Source organism: Hirundo rustica, chromosome 2 (genome assembly GCF_015227805.2).
Source record: "Hirundo rustica isolate bHirRus1 chromosome 2, bHirRus1.pri.v3, whole genome shotgun sequence".
Lineage (NCBI taxonomy): Eukaryota > Metazoa > Chordata > Aves > Passeriformes > Hirundinidae > Hirundo > Hirundo rustica.
The window spans coordinates 44,401,595-44,418,762 of record NC_053451.1 but is presented as its reverse complement, the minus strand read 5'-3'; the positions used below and the strand labels follow the sequence as shown (position 1 = coordinate 44,418,762).

At 41.8% G+C, this 17,168-nt stretch overlaps 1 protein-coding gene across 1 annotated transcript in view; it reads left to right on the top strand.

Moving 5' to 3' along the window:
• The window catches only part of ARHGAP20 (Rho GTPase activating protein 20), a 58,143-nt gene that overhangs the window by 25,898 nt on the left and 15,077 nt on the right, over nucleotides 1-17,168 (top strand). The window contains 6 exon segments of the mRNA XM_040055454.2: nucleotides 1,532-1,702; nucleotides 6,778-6,927; nucleotides 8,788-8,829; nucleotides 9,777-9,861; nucleotides 12,533-12,610; nucleotides 16,094-16,160. Of these exon segments, the coding sequence (XP_039911388.1) occupies nucleotides 1,532-1,702; nucleotides 6,778-6,927; nucleotides 8,788-8,829; nucleotides 9,777-9,861; nucleotides 12,533-12,610; nucleotides 16,094-16,160 (593 nt within the window).

Sequence of the window (17,168 nt, the reverse complement as noted above, 5' to 3'; positions counted from 1 at the left end):
TATCAAGGAGAGGAGGGTCATGAGTCATCCAGGCTTTAAGAGATACAGAAGGTTTATGACCTACTTTGAAGGTTTCCTGTGCTTGCTCTTGTTTTCTTTCATTCCTTCCGCATTTGTTTTGTGTTGTTTTCACCATGTAAGCTCCATGTCTTCTCCCAGAAAAGTCATTCGGTGTTTGTCATCCATTCCAGTGGAATCAGGAATAAACTGGAATTGCAGAGCTGTTCCCTTCAGCTTGCCCTTGCCAAGCTGATTCTGCCTGATAAGCGTTAGCTTAATTTTTTTAACAAGAAAAAAATAAGTAAATACATTTTAATAAAAAATGAACTGATTTGTTTTGCCAGAGGGAAATGGTTCATTTGGAGGCATCTTTTGGGAAAGCAAATAATTGAAAAGTTGGATTTTAAAATGATGAGTAAAGATACTGATGGTTCCTGGATTTAATCCAGAAATTCATTATTTAAGGTACGCCAGAGTGTAGGAGACGCAGGTTCAGTTCTCTCAGGTTTGTGTGAGAACTTGAGGCCATGTGTCTGACTTTCCAAGGGAGAGCCTGACCTGCTACAAGCTTCTAGGGAACCCTGAAGGAGTGTCCTCATCTCAGACCCTCGCATTCATTTGGTTTGGCTCCATATAAAGGGTCATTTGTTAGAGCAAGGCTCAGAAGGTAGGGATATCCTGTCTGGGTAAGTAAGCTGACCATCATCTAGAGAAAACTTATTTCTGCTTCAATAACTGTTCAGCTGTTTTATGTAGAGCAGTTAGATAAGGAGAGTTTGAGAGAATCATGTCTCCACCTTGGGCTGCAACTTATTCAATACCTCCTTAGAAAAGATCTGTGTCTCCTAGGAGAGAGCCTGCTATTTCCTTTCCCCCACAGACTTGGGTTTGGATTGCCCAGTGGCCTCAAATGAGCAGAGCTGTGCTCCAGCCACACAACCAAACCCTGCAGCAGGAGCTTACTTCAATGCTTGTGAGTTGTGTGCCGGGAGAGAGAAAGGCTGAGCAGCCTTCTTTTGTTGCATCTAGTACATGGTGTGTCTCTAGCAAGGTTCAATAACACCTTATATCTGTCGTTGTTTCTGGATAATTTCTATAAATGGCTTTTAACCCTGAGTATGAGTCCTGTTCTCATCAAGGTGGGTGTGCAGTTATCTGTCCATCATGCATATGTGGCTTCAGGAGATGAAATATTTTCTCTAACACTTCAATACAAAGGGAAACAAATACGAATAGCAAAAATGGGGAGGGCTGTGTCTATTTTATTGTCCTTTGCTAAATGCAACTCATGCTAAATGATACAGCTTTTATAGCTTGGGCTGTAAAGGTTCAGGGAGGACAGTCCCTAACAGATTTTGTGTCAGAATCTGACTGCTGAATTATCCTGTAAGTGCCTCTCACCTGTCACTGAAATGTAGTCAAATAAATTACTTTTTGGCAGCAGGTATGGGAAGTCACTGCCTGGTTCTCCCTCACAGGCAAGTGGCTGATCTGCTTTCCTTTATTCCATTTATTTGATGTCCTTTTGCAGGGAAGGCTGCTTGTCCCCCATCAGCCCGGAGGCATGGCCCCTTGTGCAGTCTTTCATATGCCACAACCGAACGTTCATCCTGGACGGCCACGTGCAGCTGAAGACGAGTCTGCAAACCCAGGAGCGACACCTTTTCCTCTTCACAGACCTTCTGGTTGTTGCCAAGTCCAAGTAAGTATGGCCTGTCAGACACTGCTCCTGCAGAGCAAACCTTCTCTTCAGTGGAACAAAGCATGGATTTCCAGAATGCTTTTTTAGTAGCAAATCTTTCCTAAACCATAAGGAAATGTTTTATTTTGACCTCTCCAGGGACCTTTGAAAACTTCTTAGCCTTAGAGGAATTTCAGGATGCAACATTTTATGGAAGTATCAGATATTCTTTGATGCATTTCTTGTTTTCTGTCATCTTCTCCACTTTGGGACTGCAGCGTCACGAAAGCCTCATTGGTGCTCAGCTACGTCCTGTGTGCTACCTTCCACTTCTTGTTTTAGACAGGTCATCTTCAGTCCTGTGGGGTTTGAATAACACCAGTGGTTGTGTTGTAGAGGGGTTAGAGGTTTTAACCCTTACCTGGAAGCAGCTTTGATGCACGCCAGGGATGAGCAGCTGTATAAAGACAGAGATGTGCAGGCAGCACTGCAGTGCCTGTCTCTGTTGGTTGTCCTGTGCCAGAAGGAGCATGAGGAAGGGGAAGCCATGCTGAGCAGTCTGGGTAGTGTTCATGTGTAATCAGGCTTGCTGTTGAGCTCTGATTATTCACTCTACCATTCACAATTAAATCACATTTACAAGCTGTGTCTAGCATGCCAACTTCGTGCGGCATTTGTGGTTTAAGGCAATTTTAGAGGGCGCTTTCACTCGTTGTTATGGGTTATGGAGAAATAATAATAAAAAATCCTGATGTAGCTTCACTCTCTGTTAGGCACTGTGTTGTGGTTTCACAGGGTGGGCAATCTCAATGTGAATCCTGGGCTTTTGCAACGTGCTGTTTTGCTTAAGCAATTGTTTCAGGGGCTTCTGGGAAAAGCCAGGAGAAATCTCTGTTTTCTGTAGAAATCCGAGCTGTGTCTGTTTGAATCACACATGGTAAACATAACCCCCCCAGCTGAACTCCCTCACTTGATGTGGTGTGACAACACAGAGGATATTTTACACAAGACATGTTCTGCTATGGGTGGGTGGAGAACATAAGGGTATTTAGGGGAAATCTTGGTATTCTACCAGCACTAACAGTAACAGCATTGTTACTGTATTGATTTTCATTTGTTGCTGGTTTAGAGTGGAATTCATCTCACCTAATTTCAGCTGTAAAGTGAAATACTTGCAATTTACATAGGTTTCTGTGTTCCTCTTACAGTCACTGAGGAAAAACCAGCTCCTTACTGTGGCAAACTCACCTGTGCTGAATGAGCATTGATAGTGGGTGAGGGGAGTCCTGCTCTTGGGGGTCTCTCTGTCTGTCCACTGGCTATTCAGTGGGCATGGTCCGCTAGCTTAGCTCCTAAATTTTAGAAGAGTACAGTCAGGAGGGGTAAAGCTCCCCTCCCTGGTCAGCCTGCCGAGCACAATCTGTGCTACAGCCCCAGGCTGAGCTGCAGATTACTGCAGGTTTGGCTGGGTCCCAGTGGGACTATTTGCATAGGAAAGCACTAGTTGGTGTAACCACACAAAAATCTGGTCCCCAGGGAGTAATAACAGCTCCTACAGCGTGTGATTTAATGTGGTGAAGAGATACAATGTTTAAAAAAGGTGGAAGAGAACAATTTGTGCTTTTGCATGTGAAAAAAGGTGGGGTGGGGGGGAGCAAGTCTTTGCTAGAAATGGTAAAAATAGTATTTTGAATGGTTTTACTTCATGTATTTTGAAGAACTAATTGGGATGTTCTCTCCACAGCTGCCATGTCAGCAATTAAAGCATCAGAGCTGCCACTAATGAATACTACTTAAAAATCAGCATTTTTAAAGCTGTCTCACACTAAAATGCCAATGCTGATTCCTAGAAGGAAAACCCGAGCGTGTGTACTGCTGTGTGGCTGTGATTGTTGATTGCTATTGACTTTTTAATGGATGGTACAGAGTCAGAGCAATAAGACTAGGGCAGAATTAATGATACAGTTGAATCTGGCTTAACTTCAGAATTATTCCTTGTGAATAGTTCTGTCTTCAGTAGTTTTTCAGCTTGGGGCAAATGAACCCCTAAGGTATCTTCAGTCCAGCTGATCCCCATGCAGGTGTGAGCTCAGCTGGACTCACGGTACAAATGGAGCTCATGTACAATCAGGCTTTGTAGGAACAGCAAATGAGTACAAGTTTTTCCTAAAGAGAACAAGTATCTTGTGTCCTCTGAGCTTGCTGAGTAAACTGCTTGTACAGCACTGAGCTCCTGCTCAAAGGCAACAAATTGACATTGCTCCCATTGGAATTTGTGAGGGGTAAGTAAGTCATCTCCATAACTGATCCATGTATGACAAGGGGCCTGTAGGTTCGGTTTTTGGTACTTTCTAATAATTTTTGAAATACAAACTCCTATGGTTTCCTATGATGAATTATACCAGTTTATAAAATGTAAGAATGTTACTCACACGCTGTGCTTCTCTGCTGCCCTGGCCTTCGCTACCTTTATGTGAGGGTTAAGTCACAAATGTATTTATTAGAAGAGTTTTTCTAACTAAACCAAAGTCAAGTATGTAAAATGTTATACTCTTTTTTAATATATTGATCAGATTTCTTGCAGAGAGTGTATGCTTTTATTTGGCAGAGTAAATATTTCAAGGATCTGTGAGTTCAGTGATGAAGGTGTCTCACGTAAGTTTTTGTGTGGGAGACACACAAAAATGGTTTCCTTCTCCCTCTTTGTGATGTGCAGCTGTGTACATACACGTGCCTTTTAAGGGTATTTTCCCAAAGTGGCTGGACACAGGAATGGCTGAGTGCATACATGGAATTATGGTGGCAGTCTCACAGTAGATCCATAAATGCTTTTGTCAGAGGGTTCAGTTAAGGAGATTAGCAAATCTAGAGAGAAATTAATCTTCCATCTGTTATTGGTTGCAAGGTATCCAATTATAAGCAAAACTCTGCACTCTGCAGAGGTGGCATAACTTGGGGTGTGTCAATATCTACAGCATTGGTCTTCATGATTTTTTGTTGATTTCAGTCGATTTGGGATCTGCCTGATATTTACAGTAACATTTGCTAGGGGACTTCCTTAAAAATAAACAATACTCATTAGATTGTTACTGTGCCCATTTTTTAAATGTTCTTCTTTAGTCAGCAATATATTAATTTCTAAAGGTAATGCTTTGACATTTAAATATAAGAGCCATGTTTCACAAATGCTGAGATGCCATAGATTGCATAAAGGACATGGCAGATCAGGATAAAATGATACTTCAGGCTCTTTAGATGTTAGTGGAGGCTACTGTTTCAGCACCTCTGGAAACCAGGTCACTTGAATACTGATAATAGCTGAAAGCTGTGGCTAGGCATGGCAAAGAGGGTAAGAATATAGACTGGAGAACATCCTTGTGTTTCTGCCAACACCCTGCTGACACCTGCTACTGGCATTGCAGGGATCTGGATTTATGGACTGTAAATGCTTAAAAAATAAAACGGCATGTAGAGTGTTCAGTGTACTGGGTAATGGCAAAAAGAAGTTGAGGCGAAAAGGAGGGTCAACAGATTGATTTGGTGGAGTCAGACCAGACATCCACTTACTAACATCTACATTAGAATTCACAGCTGTATTTTTTGTAAATCTACATTTTCACAATTCATTCTATGGTCAGTCAGAATACAGTTATTTTTGTATTCTTGACTGACCTTACTTGTTGCTTCATAAACTGATTTGCTAACAAGCATGTTGAAGTGTGCTCCTGTACTATAAGTTTCTCTTCGATTGGGTAGCAAAATGTAATAAAGAGAAGTGAAACGTTCAGCTGATCAGGAGACACCGTAGCCTTAGGTTTGATATGTACTGATGGTTCTTTCTTGGCCTTCCTCTGAATGTGCACTTCCTCTGCACTGTCCCACCCCTCCTGTTAGCACAATGTCAGCTGGAAAACTCAGACCAGCCAGGTTCATCTATGTCCTCTTCAAAGCCACAAGTTTCAAGTGCTTTTGTGTTTCAGACTGTATCAGTTCAGCCTGTCCCAAATCAAATACCGTGTAAATGAGGCTAATCTCAGAGAAGGTCCATGTGTACCAAAGCTCTAAGAAGCTGCTTACCTGGCATATTTATTTATAGAGCACTAATCACCACGGTGTCCAGCACTGTCCCCATCCACATTTGCAACACAGTGGTGAGCTGACATGCTTTTGGTTTCAGGGAGGGGACGCTTTTCCTCCAGCCTTTCCCTGCTGGCCCAGGAGAACGTAGCTCAGGTAATTCTGCAAGGCTTGAAGTGAGTGGCTGTAGCAATGCCACAGAGCTGGATTGACTTTGGGAGTTCTCACGTAGCATTTGTGCTCACCAATCCTACAAAGGAAAGACCCTCGTAAGGAGAAATCTATTGGGAAAAAAGGAGTTGAAGTTAAAATGTGAAATTCTGTAAATTTGACCTTTACTCAGTTGTTTAGTAGCAAAAAGATAGGAAGGGCCAACTTTTTTAAATTTGGGAAAATTATGTCTCTTCTTTGTAGATGAGTAAATATTTTGAGAACGTGCAAGGTCTTGGCTCATTCTCGCAGTGATGTGGTCCTAAAGTTACCATGTAGAAAGTTTTTGAAGGCTCTGTGGTGACCCGTGCTGTAGTTAAGACAAATGGCAATTTCCTGCTTGTTCTTTCTTCAGGTTTCCTTCATTTGCCATGGCCTAGTTGTCACTACTTAAACTCATCATCATTTTTGACCCTTAGACTAGGCAATAGAACTGTATTGTGAACTCCTCAATGGCATTAAAATCACTGAAAGGAGAGTCAAATACAAGTGGCAACCTTTGCCTCATAGCAAGATTGGAGGGCAACTCTAGACATGGACAGCTTTCCCCTAGAAGGGGGGATGTCCAGGGATGCCACAATCAATCTGTTTATCCCACAAATAAGAGATTTGTTGATCCCATTTAAATGAAAAATTGGTCTGTTTCTATATGCAACCAAAAAACCATTTTCTTAACTGAAGCAGAAGTGATTTTTCTATCAGCTCCAGTGCAAGCCTCGCATGTGCTGAAGGAAAAAAACCCCTCTAGTTGTTAAATCTTTCTTCTGTGTTTTCATGTGTGTGACACACCTGTGAATTTCCACCTGCAGGTCACACTCTCATTTCAAGCTGAAGTGCCAAGCACGTCTCTGTGAGATGTGGACAGCATTTTGTACAGAAGAAGTCTGTGAAGGTAGCACAGACCCAGACCGGTCCTTTGTTTTGGGCTGGCCCACCACAAACTGTGTGGCAAATTTCAGGTAAGAATTGAGGTGTATTTTATTTAACAAGTTAGGTAAATGTTTCTAGGCTGACGGGTAATGAGACTATCAGAGATTAATTTCAGCACCAGTGAATGTGGGGAGCAGGAACTTGCTGATTTTTAAACAAGTTCCTTCTACTGCTCCGAGCAAGTTGCACCCCCATACCTCATTTTCCATCTTGCTTATCATTTTAAAAATTGAGACAATATGGGATTTGGCAAAGGACTTTCTGTGCTGCAAACTTGCTCAGTGAAAATTACCTGTTTTTTGTGTAACTTGACAAACACCTTGGCTAATTAATAAGATGAGCTACAAATATTAAACAGCCAAGCTAATGAAAGGATCAAAGGGACACTCGTAAGACAGTTTTAAACAGACGGCCATGTATTGGAAGTAGCAGGAAATATGCAGTGAAATACTGACCTTGTCCTATTTCTCTTTTCAATTTAATTGTGCCAGAGAAAATGTCAAAATCCCTCTTAAAGCAGAACCTCTGAATTTTAATAGAGAGAAAAAAAATTTTGATCTGTCTTTGCAGCATTGACTGTAAGACACAGAAGGGGTGTAGAGGTAATTTCAGTGATTAGGATAATTTTAGTCTCAGCAGGAGGGCTCTTTCGTCACTTTGGATGAGGGAGGGCACCATCCCCCTGAAATGCCAGCTGCTTAGCCACGTTAATTTGCCCGAGTCTTGGAAAATGCATTTTCTCCTTTATCAACACAGAGCAAATGCTGAAGTATCTGGCTTAATTTCTGTGTCCCATTGTCTGTACCAAAGGACAATGTTGTCTACAAACTGCACTCTCTTGAGCTGGTTGTGCTGTTTATGTTTTTCATACTTAATAGTCCTGAAGCAGAGATGAAATTTTCTGTTGACTTTCAATTGAAATCTTGCCAATAAACAGGAGCTTTGATCTACGGACAGTATGTCATCCTTTGTAGATAACTGAAGGTAGGAATAGGAAAGCAATGGCTTCAGTCAAAAAGAGCCAGAGATTCTACAGAAGTGATTTGATGTTTGGAGGGACACAGAAAAATCTCAAGTGCCATGTGTGAGTGCATAAATGAGTGTCCAGCAGAACTGAAACAACCAAATCAGAATCACATTTGTAACATTTATAAAGTGCATTTCCCTTGCAGCATCATTGAGTAGGTTTGTGGTTCCCTCAATGCCTGCTGTGGAAGTTTGAAAAAACTTGATTTGCAAAAGCAGCAGTGGGAATAGCAGCTAGATCTGGGACAGGATTTATATCAAGAAAGTTGAAGCAAAATTAGGTTAGATTGCTTGAACTGTCATATTATTGGCTGTGTTTTACTGGACAGCTTTGTATCCTTCCAGGCATACACATGAGATAAAGATAAATGAGATAAGCCTCAAAATGTACAAAGTTAAACCCTACTAACTACAGTGGGCTTTATATGTACTTTGTGATGTGCTAATAAAAGAAGTAATAAATAAGATAATTAGAATAGTGAAAGTGGAAAGAAATCTGTATACCTGAGGAAATACCTTCAAACTTTTGATTTAAGCTCTTTTTTTTATAGTGTCCTCCTCTTCTACTTGGACATTACTTTAAGAACTCAACACATTTCCCACCAAATTCACTGGTGAAGCTTTACCTTCTGTGTCAAAAACTGGTAACTGGGGCTTTTGATCTCCCTGGCAGGCTTTTCATTTTCATTCAGGCTTTGACTTTGTAGGGAAGCAGACTTTTCATTCAAATATGGATAAACCTTTTCTTTTTTGTAGGTATTTTTGAAATTGCAACCAAGAAACAGTCCACTCCATTGTGGCTTGTAGAAGGACTATTTTGGTATTAGAATAATGGCTTATTTGTCCTGTTTTCATTCTTTCAGGTCTGCAGAACAAAAGGAAACGTGGCTGTCTTTTTTGCAAAGGTACTTTATTATATGGTCTTTAAAGACACTGGCAAGAGTCCCGGTCTAGACCAGTGATTCCCAAGCTGTGGTGCCTATGCCATCATGATAGATAAGCTCTTTCAAAGTGATATTAAGAAAAAAAAAATCCCATGTCTTCTCCCTCAGAAGATGTTTTGTGCTTTCACGTAACAACCCCTATGCAAGGAGGGAATTGCTTCTCTGTGCTCAGCAGAAAACTGGAGCAATTCCTATCACACGTTGTTCCTTCCCAACACAGCAGCAGGAGCCTCTGCCACCATGGCTTGAGTTGAGCCTGGAGCTCTTTCCATGGTGGTGGCATTCAAGCAAGCCCAGCTCAGAAACCTCTGCTCTAACCTGTCTGCTGCTCAAGGCCAGCTGTACCCTCAAAGCTGGAGGATTGGGTGGAAGGGTTTGCATAAATAGAGTTGTCTTATTACGTCATTCAGAAAACTGCTAGTGATGGCTCTGTTTTCTGGTCACCCAGTTCTCCTGGTTGAGGCTTGTATCTTTACCTGATTCTTCAGAGTACCTGGGTTGTTTAAATCATCCCTGCTAGTGATGATTTCCAGTTCACTGTTCTCCTGTTCAATTCTTTGAACTAGTCTGTACTGTCGTAACTGATTCCGGCAGGAGTCTGTAGTGCAGACTGAGGCAGCACAATGATGGGTAGTTTTAGCTTGAGTTTTTTTCTATTCTCTTTCCCTGCTGCTTACTCTGATTTCTGCAATGAACTTCAGTACAAGAGGGCATTACTGGGGGCCACAGTCAGCATCCCTTCCAGATACTGCTGGACTCTTGCTTGTCCTCAGGGATCTTTCCACTGCAGTACATTTGCAAGCAATCTCCTCCTTACCAAGTTACTGCTTGATTGCTGTATGAATCTATGTCTTGCTATTTATGTGTGCAATATTAAAAATTTACTTGTTTTGCCCTTGCTTTGTCAGTCGAATAAGAGAAGAGAAGGAAAAAGACAATCCCAAAAGCATTCCTCTGACGATAATTGCGAAGGACGTGGGAACTTGTGCATACGTAAGTGCTCTTGGGCTAAACAGGGGTCTCAATCCACATCACCTATGAGTGCTATTCACCTGCAAATCCTTTGGATATTGAGAGGTTTCCTTTGGTTTGCAATCTCCCTTAAGGATTCAGCCCCTTGAAAAGGCTTGGCATTTCAGCCCTGAAATATTTGTTCTCTGTCTTTAATGCATTATTTCCGTTTTAAAGGCAGGGTGCTTGGTAAGAAATACCGGCTCTGGCACATGAACTAAAGACTGTACAGTGTGAAATCCCAAGAAACACCCCTAGCAGAATTTATGCATAAACATCTCCAGAAATGTCAGTACAATATTCCATTTTTTTTTTTGGCTTGTAAAACTTATCTAACCCCACAGCTTCCTTCATTAAATTATGCAAAGTTTCAGTTGTTTTATTGTTTATAATGATCTTAAGTCAGTAAAGCAGTGTATAAGAACACCCTGAAATTGCCTTAAGCATGTTAATCATAAAATAATTGATGTTGATGAATTTATAGGCAAAGAGTAGATGGCAAAGGAAGGTCATCCATAGTGTGATTTTTACCTTTTTTACTATATAATTTTTAACCAATTTAAGCTAAATTCTTGTACGTAGCCAGTTCCATAGAGCTACCCTAACATTCAGTGATAGTCAATCCATTCTTCCTCTGCTTTTTGTCTTTTCATTCTAACTGTGCTTGTGACATCTGTATTTCAAGCTCAGAATCCTAAGGAGCATGGGCAAGGGCATAAGAAATTTTCACAGAAGTTAGATTTCACTGTAAGTCTTTGCCCGACAATGACTCTCCACTTAGAATTCTATATTTGCATAAATGTATGCATAAAGGAGTCTGCCTTTTTCTTTTTCTCCCCTAGAAAATCATTATTGAGGTAAACAATGATAGAATTGCCAGGTTGCTAAGACAAAAGATAATAAATAATACTAATTATTGTGACCGTTCAAATGCAGGACTGCAAATCAAGGTCTGCTCAGGTGTAAAAGTCTATAAATCATACATGCACTCAGGTGTTGCAGTCTTGTACCAGGGTTTGTTGGGGCTTTCTGCAGCGTCTTTTCTCCTTAGCTATAATTAGCTCTTGTGCCATATATGGTCTCTTCATAATGACAGTCCTAGGAACGGCATGTCGTAGTCTAGATATTATCAGTAATAAAGCAGAGGAGGAACAGATGGAAATTTTGTGATGCACATAGTTCTTATGGTGCTGTGGTTCCTGTGCTACAGCAGCTGGAGATGCCTAAGAATTATTTAATTTTTGGACAGTAGGGAAGGCTGAACACAAGGCACAAACTATATTCTAGCCAAGAGCAAAACTTATGCAAATGTGCTGACCTACTCCTGAGAGCCAGATGTCATTGCTTCAGGCAAATGTTAAATTTTTTATGGTATGAGCATTCAGATCTGACCTGAAGCAAGATACACAGTATTCTCAAAACTTTCCTTTCACTGCCGTGGCAGCTTGTTACTGTCAGGGTCTTACACAAAGGTGCAGCTCAGATAGTTTTTGAATGCAAAGTGTCAGGGTTTTGTTTCACCTGAACATCTTATGGCCAGCACAAAACGGACGTGCTACACCAGGGATCAGGTTATTGCAAACTGTCTTGAGACTGGCAGTAAACATCCACATCACAGCCCTGCTGCCTTCCCTTCTTCGGGCCATCGGTGGGCTTGCCTGGTTTGTTGCAGCGGGCTTGCCTTTGTTCTGCCAAGGCTTTGGTCTGGCTGGGAACCAGCTGCAATCCACAAGCTGTGTAGTGCTGGTGGCAGAGCCAAGCCAGCCTCTGACAGGGGCTCAGTGACCTGTGCTTGGCGAGTGGGAGTTGCCGGGAAGCGAGGCGGGCACGGCTGCAGCGCTGCAAGCGTTGGAGCAACCCACGGAGCTGAGCTAAGGAGCGCTGCCCAGCAGTGCAGGAGCAGCTCTGGTGCCAGGCAGCAGGTGCTGAGATCTCCCTCTGGAAACACTGCCCATGGAGAGTGGCACCTCGGCTGACACAAAGCGGGGTCTCTGCTGCTCCACGCTCTTCCGAACTGCCTATCAGCAGATTCTGGAGGATGCTGGAAAGGTCGTGTTTTAAATGGATGGAACATTACCAAGAGGAAGTGCTTCTGGTACTAAGCCAAATCTAGCTTTGAGAAATCTATATAGAATCTGGGAAAGGTTATGGGGATGAACAGCCTGTGTACAATACTTTCTTACCACGGAGATCTTCGGTTGAAAAGGACAGAAATTAACAATTGATATTTCACTGAAAAAAAACTCCCTGAAATGCTTCATTTTTCAAAGGAAACTTCCATGCTTTTAAATTAATCAAACCATTATGTTTCCCTTATGCAGGGTCTAAAAGTGCAGTTAGTGGTTCTGACTTCTTGCATATTTTAATGTGGAAGTCATGTCCCAGTAATTGTAATAGTCTCTCTTCTGATTGAGCTGTTGGGGAAGGAGGAAGCAAATACGGAAAGTATGTGACAAAGCAGAGGAATCAAACCTTGGTCTCAGACAGCTGGACCTTTATCTATGTAGTATAACTTATTCATCAAGTAAAATTTTAACAGGATATTCTATTTTTTTTCTAACAATGAATTATGCAGAGCTACTGCACTTCAGAAACTCTTTGCAATTCCAGACTTTTAATGTCACTTTCCCCTTCTCCTTTCTTCTGTTCACAGTCAAAAACCCTAAGTGTAACCAATGTTGATACAGCAAATGATGTAATTCTGATGGCCCTGCAGCAGCTGGGAATTAATGTAAGTCCTTGCACCAATTTTAATGAGTCTTTCTTTGTAGTTAGTTTTAACAATCAGATCTTCCCTTGCATTTTTTCCAAGTTTTAGGATATGAACATTAATTAAATCCTTTAACATGGTATTTCAGAGTTGTTGAAATGCAGCAGGAGTGCCTTGTTAACATATAGACCTCCAGAGATTATCAAGTGCCTTAAAAGTTTTGAGCAAGCCTCTCATCCCTCTAAGGGTTCATGTTTCAAGTTGCTTTTAAATCTCTTGCTGATGCCTAAGAGGAGATATCTTGACACAAGAAGTGAGAATTTGATAGAGCTCCTTTTGGATGCTTCAGTGTGAACAAGAAGCCTGCTGGCCTGCCTGTTAATTGGTTTCAAAGTGTGCAAGCATGCATGGTCAGCTGTGTCCTCAGATTGCACTGCTCTCAAGTGTGCCAGTCAGGTACTCTAAATATCCGTGGACCTTTGGAGTTATGTGAGATAATAATGTAACGAAGTGATTGCGTGGAATCTGAATGCACCCAGTTTAAACAGTATCCTGAAACTGTTTCGGAGAAAGGCTTTTACAGAACTTATGATAATGCAGGGTAGTGTACCAGATAGATGCTGTGATCCCTGCTAGATCGAGTACTGCTTCAACTGGCTTCCTTTGCCCTAAACCAGACCATGTAGTGCCTGGGGTGTAGTAGAGGATCAGTGCCGGGGACAAGAATTCTGCCTCTCTCACTGTGTTTCACAGCGTGGCTCCAGCCAATACCAGCGATCACAGAGAAGCTTCTGGGTGACAGGTTTTTAACTGGTCTAACAGCTTGCTGTTTGGGCAACAGGGTTTTTTAAAATGTTTTACTTGTGATGCATTTGTTGGTTTCATTGCATGGAATCTGACAGTCTTTCCTTACCACAGCACTGAGTGTGAAGAGTCAAATATGATGAGCAAAATACTCACTGTTATGCTTCCCTGGGGCTTTTGGAGACTCACAGCAAAAGCTGGAGTAACCTCAGAGTTTGCCTTCCCCAGCATCCATTATCCCTAATTCATACATGCTTTTAATGCAGGAGTCTATTCTGCTAGCTTGGCATTTCCCAGGCACAGCAATTTGTGTCTGCCCATCTTGTTATGGCTCAGACATCTCATTTACACCAGGGCTGGGGCCCTGGCTCAGAATCCAGTAGTCCATTTAATTAAGGAATCTCTGGAGTCAATAGAGGGATTGCAAGGTGAAAAGGATAAAAGGTGAATTAAAATTAGGATTTTAATTGCAGATTGTCTCCCCTGCTCTGCACCAAAAATCAAGAGACTAGGTGCTATTACAACTGCAAGTCTTTATTGTGATGTGCTTCATTTTTATCCACTTCATGAGTGTCATTTGCGCTTCCTCACTTTACGTACAGAAAAAAACAGGAAAATGGTAGTATTTAATGAGAATACTTTGTTTGAGATTAGCAGGAGGAGGAGCTGGTTGGGTTTCAGCATTGTGTTCTTTTGTATGTATCACAATCAACCTTTTCCTCCTCTTTGCATTTTTATTTCAAGTGGAAAAAGAATGAAAGCCATCTGAAAGATGTAGAATCTTGCCTGCAGAATTATTTGTAACATACTACATTTTTTCACTGCTTCTTTATAGCAGAAAGCCTCTTCTTTTCATTAGAGGCATATCATAAGATTAGCAATAAAATCAAACAAGCTAAATAAATTAAGCTGTAGCCTGCATATCAATCAAACACCCAGCCCCCTGGTAGGATTGTTCTGGCTGTAAGGAAGCTCTGCCTTACGCGCTGTATCAAGGTTTTTTTATTTCTGTCTACAAAGAACCACTTGAAAGGAGCTCCATGACTTTTCAATGGCAATTACAAAAACTACATTTCACATATTGTGTGATTAATGGGGCTATTACTTTGGCTGAGTTCACTCTGGTTTAACACATCAGGGTTTTTTCCTCTGTGGTTTCTCTGATAAAATGACAGCTAGCTCGTGCAAAATGGCATTGATCATCTGTTCCAAATTATCAAGTGGGGCAGAAGGAAGGGCCTCGGGTTTCCCAGCTTTGTAAGTACACTTGCTGACTTTTCTGGGACAGTCACATTTATCCTGACAAATGGCCTCATAAAGCCATAAAAGACAGTATTTGCAGTCGGGGATGAGCAGCCTGCCTCCTGGAACCACGCTTACTGGCTCTTCCCTTCCCCTGCTTCCCCTTCACAGCAAAGAATCCTTTCATATATGTATGTGAAAGGAAAAGCAAATACCCTTTCTTGCTCTTCAGCTGTATTTATTTGCTCCTGGCTGCTTGCCCCGAGGCATCAGAGATGTCTCCAAAGCCTATTTATTTTCCTTCTGCCCCCTGCTAGCTGATTTAACAGCAGTGCTAATATGGGCCAGAAAGCTCTGGCAGTCAGAGAGCAAACTGCAAAGGCTTCACTGGGTGTATCAGCATTACATCAGGTGCATACAAGCAGGAAAAATCTCAAAAGCCTTAGGAACGCTGGGTGAAGGCCCAGAAAAGGCAGGATAGTAGGCAAGTCTGTTTAAAAGGAGGTAGGAATTAACTTTGGATTTAAATAAATGCTGTCATGAGGTATTTATCACATTTTATAGCCAGAAGACTTTTAGATTTTCATTATCCTGATTCAGTAGTGTCACCGAAAAGGGATGTAAGGTAAAATAGATCACTTTTAATGCAGTGTATTCATCCATTTTCTATTTTTTTAATGTACAGTTATGCTAAAGGCGATATTTAGAATTTGCTTTAGTTTGAGTTGATTTAAATCAGAGGTTTTCACAGCTTTTCCCAAAAATGATCACGTTCCCCAGTCTTTTGAAAATTGTTTCTTTTAATGGAAATTTACCTCTCTGCTGTACACTTCAAAGAGGGCTCAGTAGTCTTAAAACACCATCCAGCAGTCCCAAGCCCTTCCACGCATAAGGGCTGCACAGAAAGGCAAACAGCAGCCCTACAATGAGATTTTGGAGCAGCACTGAGTGCCAGGAGCCTGGGGCTGCCATCCTTACATTGGCATCGCTAGGGTGGGCTCAGGTCTCAGGTGAAGGTGCTCCTGCCCTGCGCTGCAGTGTCAGTCACAGGATGCTCTTGGCTCACCAGCCTGAGCTCCTCCTGCTTAGACATGCAGAAAAGCTGGGGAGAGGGTGGAGCAGAGTAATGAAGTGAGCTCTGACATCCATCCCTCTGCTGCCAGGAGGCACTCCAGCCAGAGGGAAAGAACTGGGGGCAAATCTCCCCCTTTCTCTTCAGATACGATGGGCTCCAGCATCTCTCACTGCTCAGAGCTGAGCCCAGGTCAAATAAACCACATTGCACATGATGGACACGCTGCAGGAATTTTGCCGGTGGCAGACTTGGGCACTGCAAAAGTAAAGGGAATTCCTTTGACCCTGCTGGCAAGGTGCAGATTATCTTTATATTGTGAGAAACTTTATGTGAGCACCTGTCCTTAATGGCTGACAAATTGATTCCTAATTTTGGTTTTAAAGGGCTCTGAAAAAGACTACAAGCTATGGGTGATTTCAGGAAGAGAACATGCTCCTTACCCTCTTATTGGTAAGTTGTTGACATTGGTTTGTTTTTCAGTATTCACTCAGTTACTACTGTTGTAGGAAACAAGAAATATAGAGAAGTCTGAAATTCAGTTTCCTCTTTTGTTTTGTTTTTCCTGTTTTGTCTCTTACTTCCCTGTCACGCAAGTTTGCCTATGTGGGGAGTTAGTGAAACGCTGATCCTTTGTTTTGAAGAGCAATTGTCTGCTTGTGTCACTAAGAGCTTGAAGAAGTTCATTTATTTCTGCCCCAGTTTAGCTGCATGAGCCCCAGTGTTTCTGCAGAGTTGGCCTCTCCAGTCACCTCCTCTTCTGGAGGTTGTCCAGCTTTCCCATATTTCTTCCTACACCTCCATAGCGTTGTTTACTCCCCTTCTCAGCAAAACTCAGCAGAGTTTTGAGAAATGATCTTTCCTTCCACAGCTCAACTGATTCAAGGGGTCCTTTCCAATCCTGTATTTCTCATTCTGGTTGACAGCTCCCCTCTGATTAGGAGCAAATTAGTGCTTATTCACTTTCTAAAATGCTTTTCAAAACATTACAGGACCAGGAATCAGCACAAATCTCAGAAGTGATTGGATGGAGCAATTTGCTTTTGGCCCATGATTCACTAAGAGCAAATCCCTTTCCATTAGTAAGAACATTTCCCTGTAGAAGCCCAGTATTACTTATGCTGTATGAGTTTGCAGATGATTAGAACAAGAAAAACTTGTGGATTTTCTGTTTTTTTCTCCTGCAAATCTGATCCCAGTAAATCTCAGCATTCCTTCTCAAAGCAGCCGTAGCTACAAATGCTTCACTGAGTCAGACAGGTTTAATATTTATAAAATGTCTAATTTGTGCACCTTACAGAGTGTGCAAACTGTTTTGCTCTTGAAACATACCAGACTTCGGGTATCTCACCATTATCATGTATCTTCTTCAGATCAGATCACATCCATGGCTTTAAACATAGAACCAGAGAATTCAGCAATGGAAAAGGCCTTTCTAATTGACTGACTCTCACTGCAAAT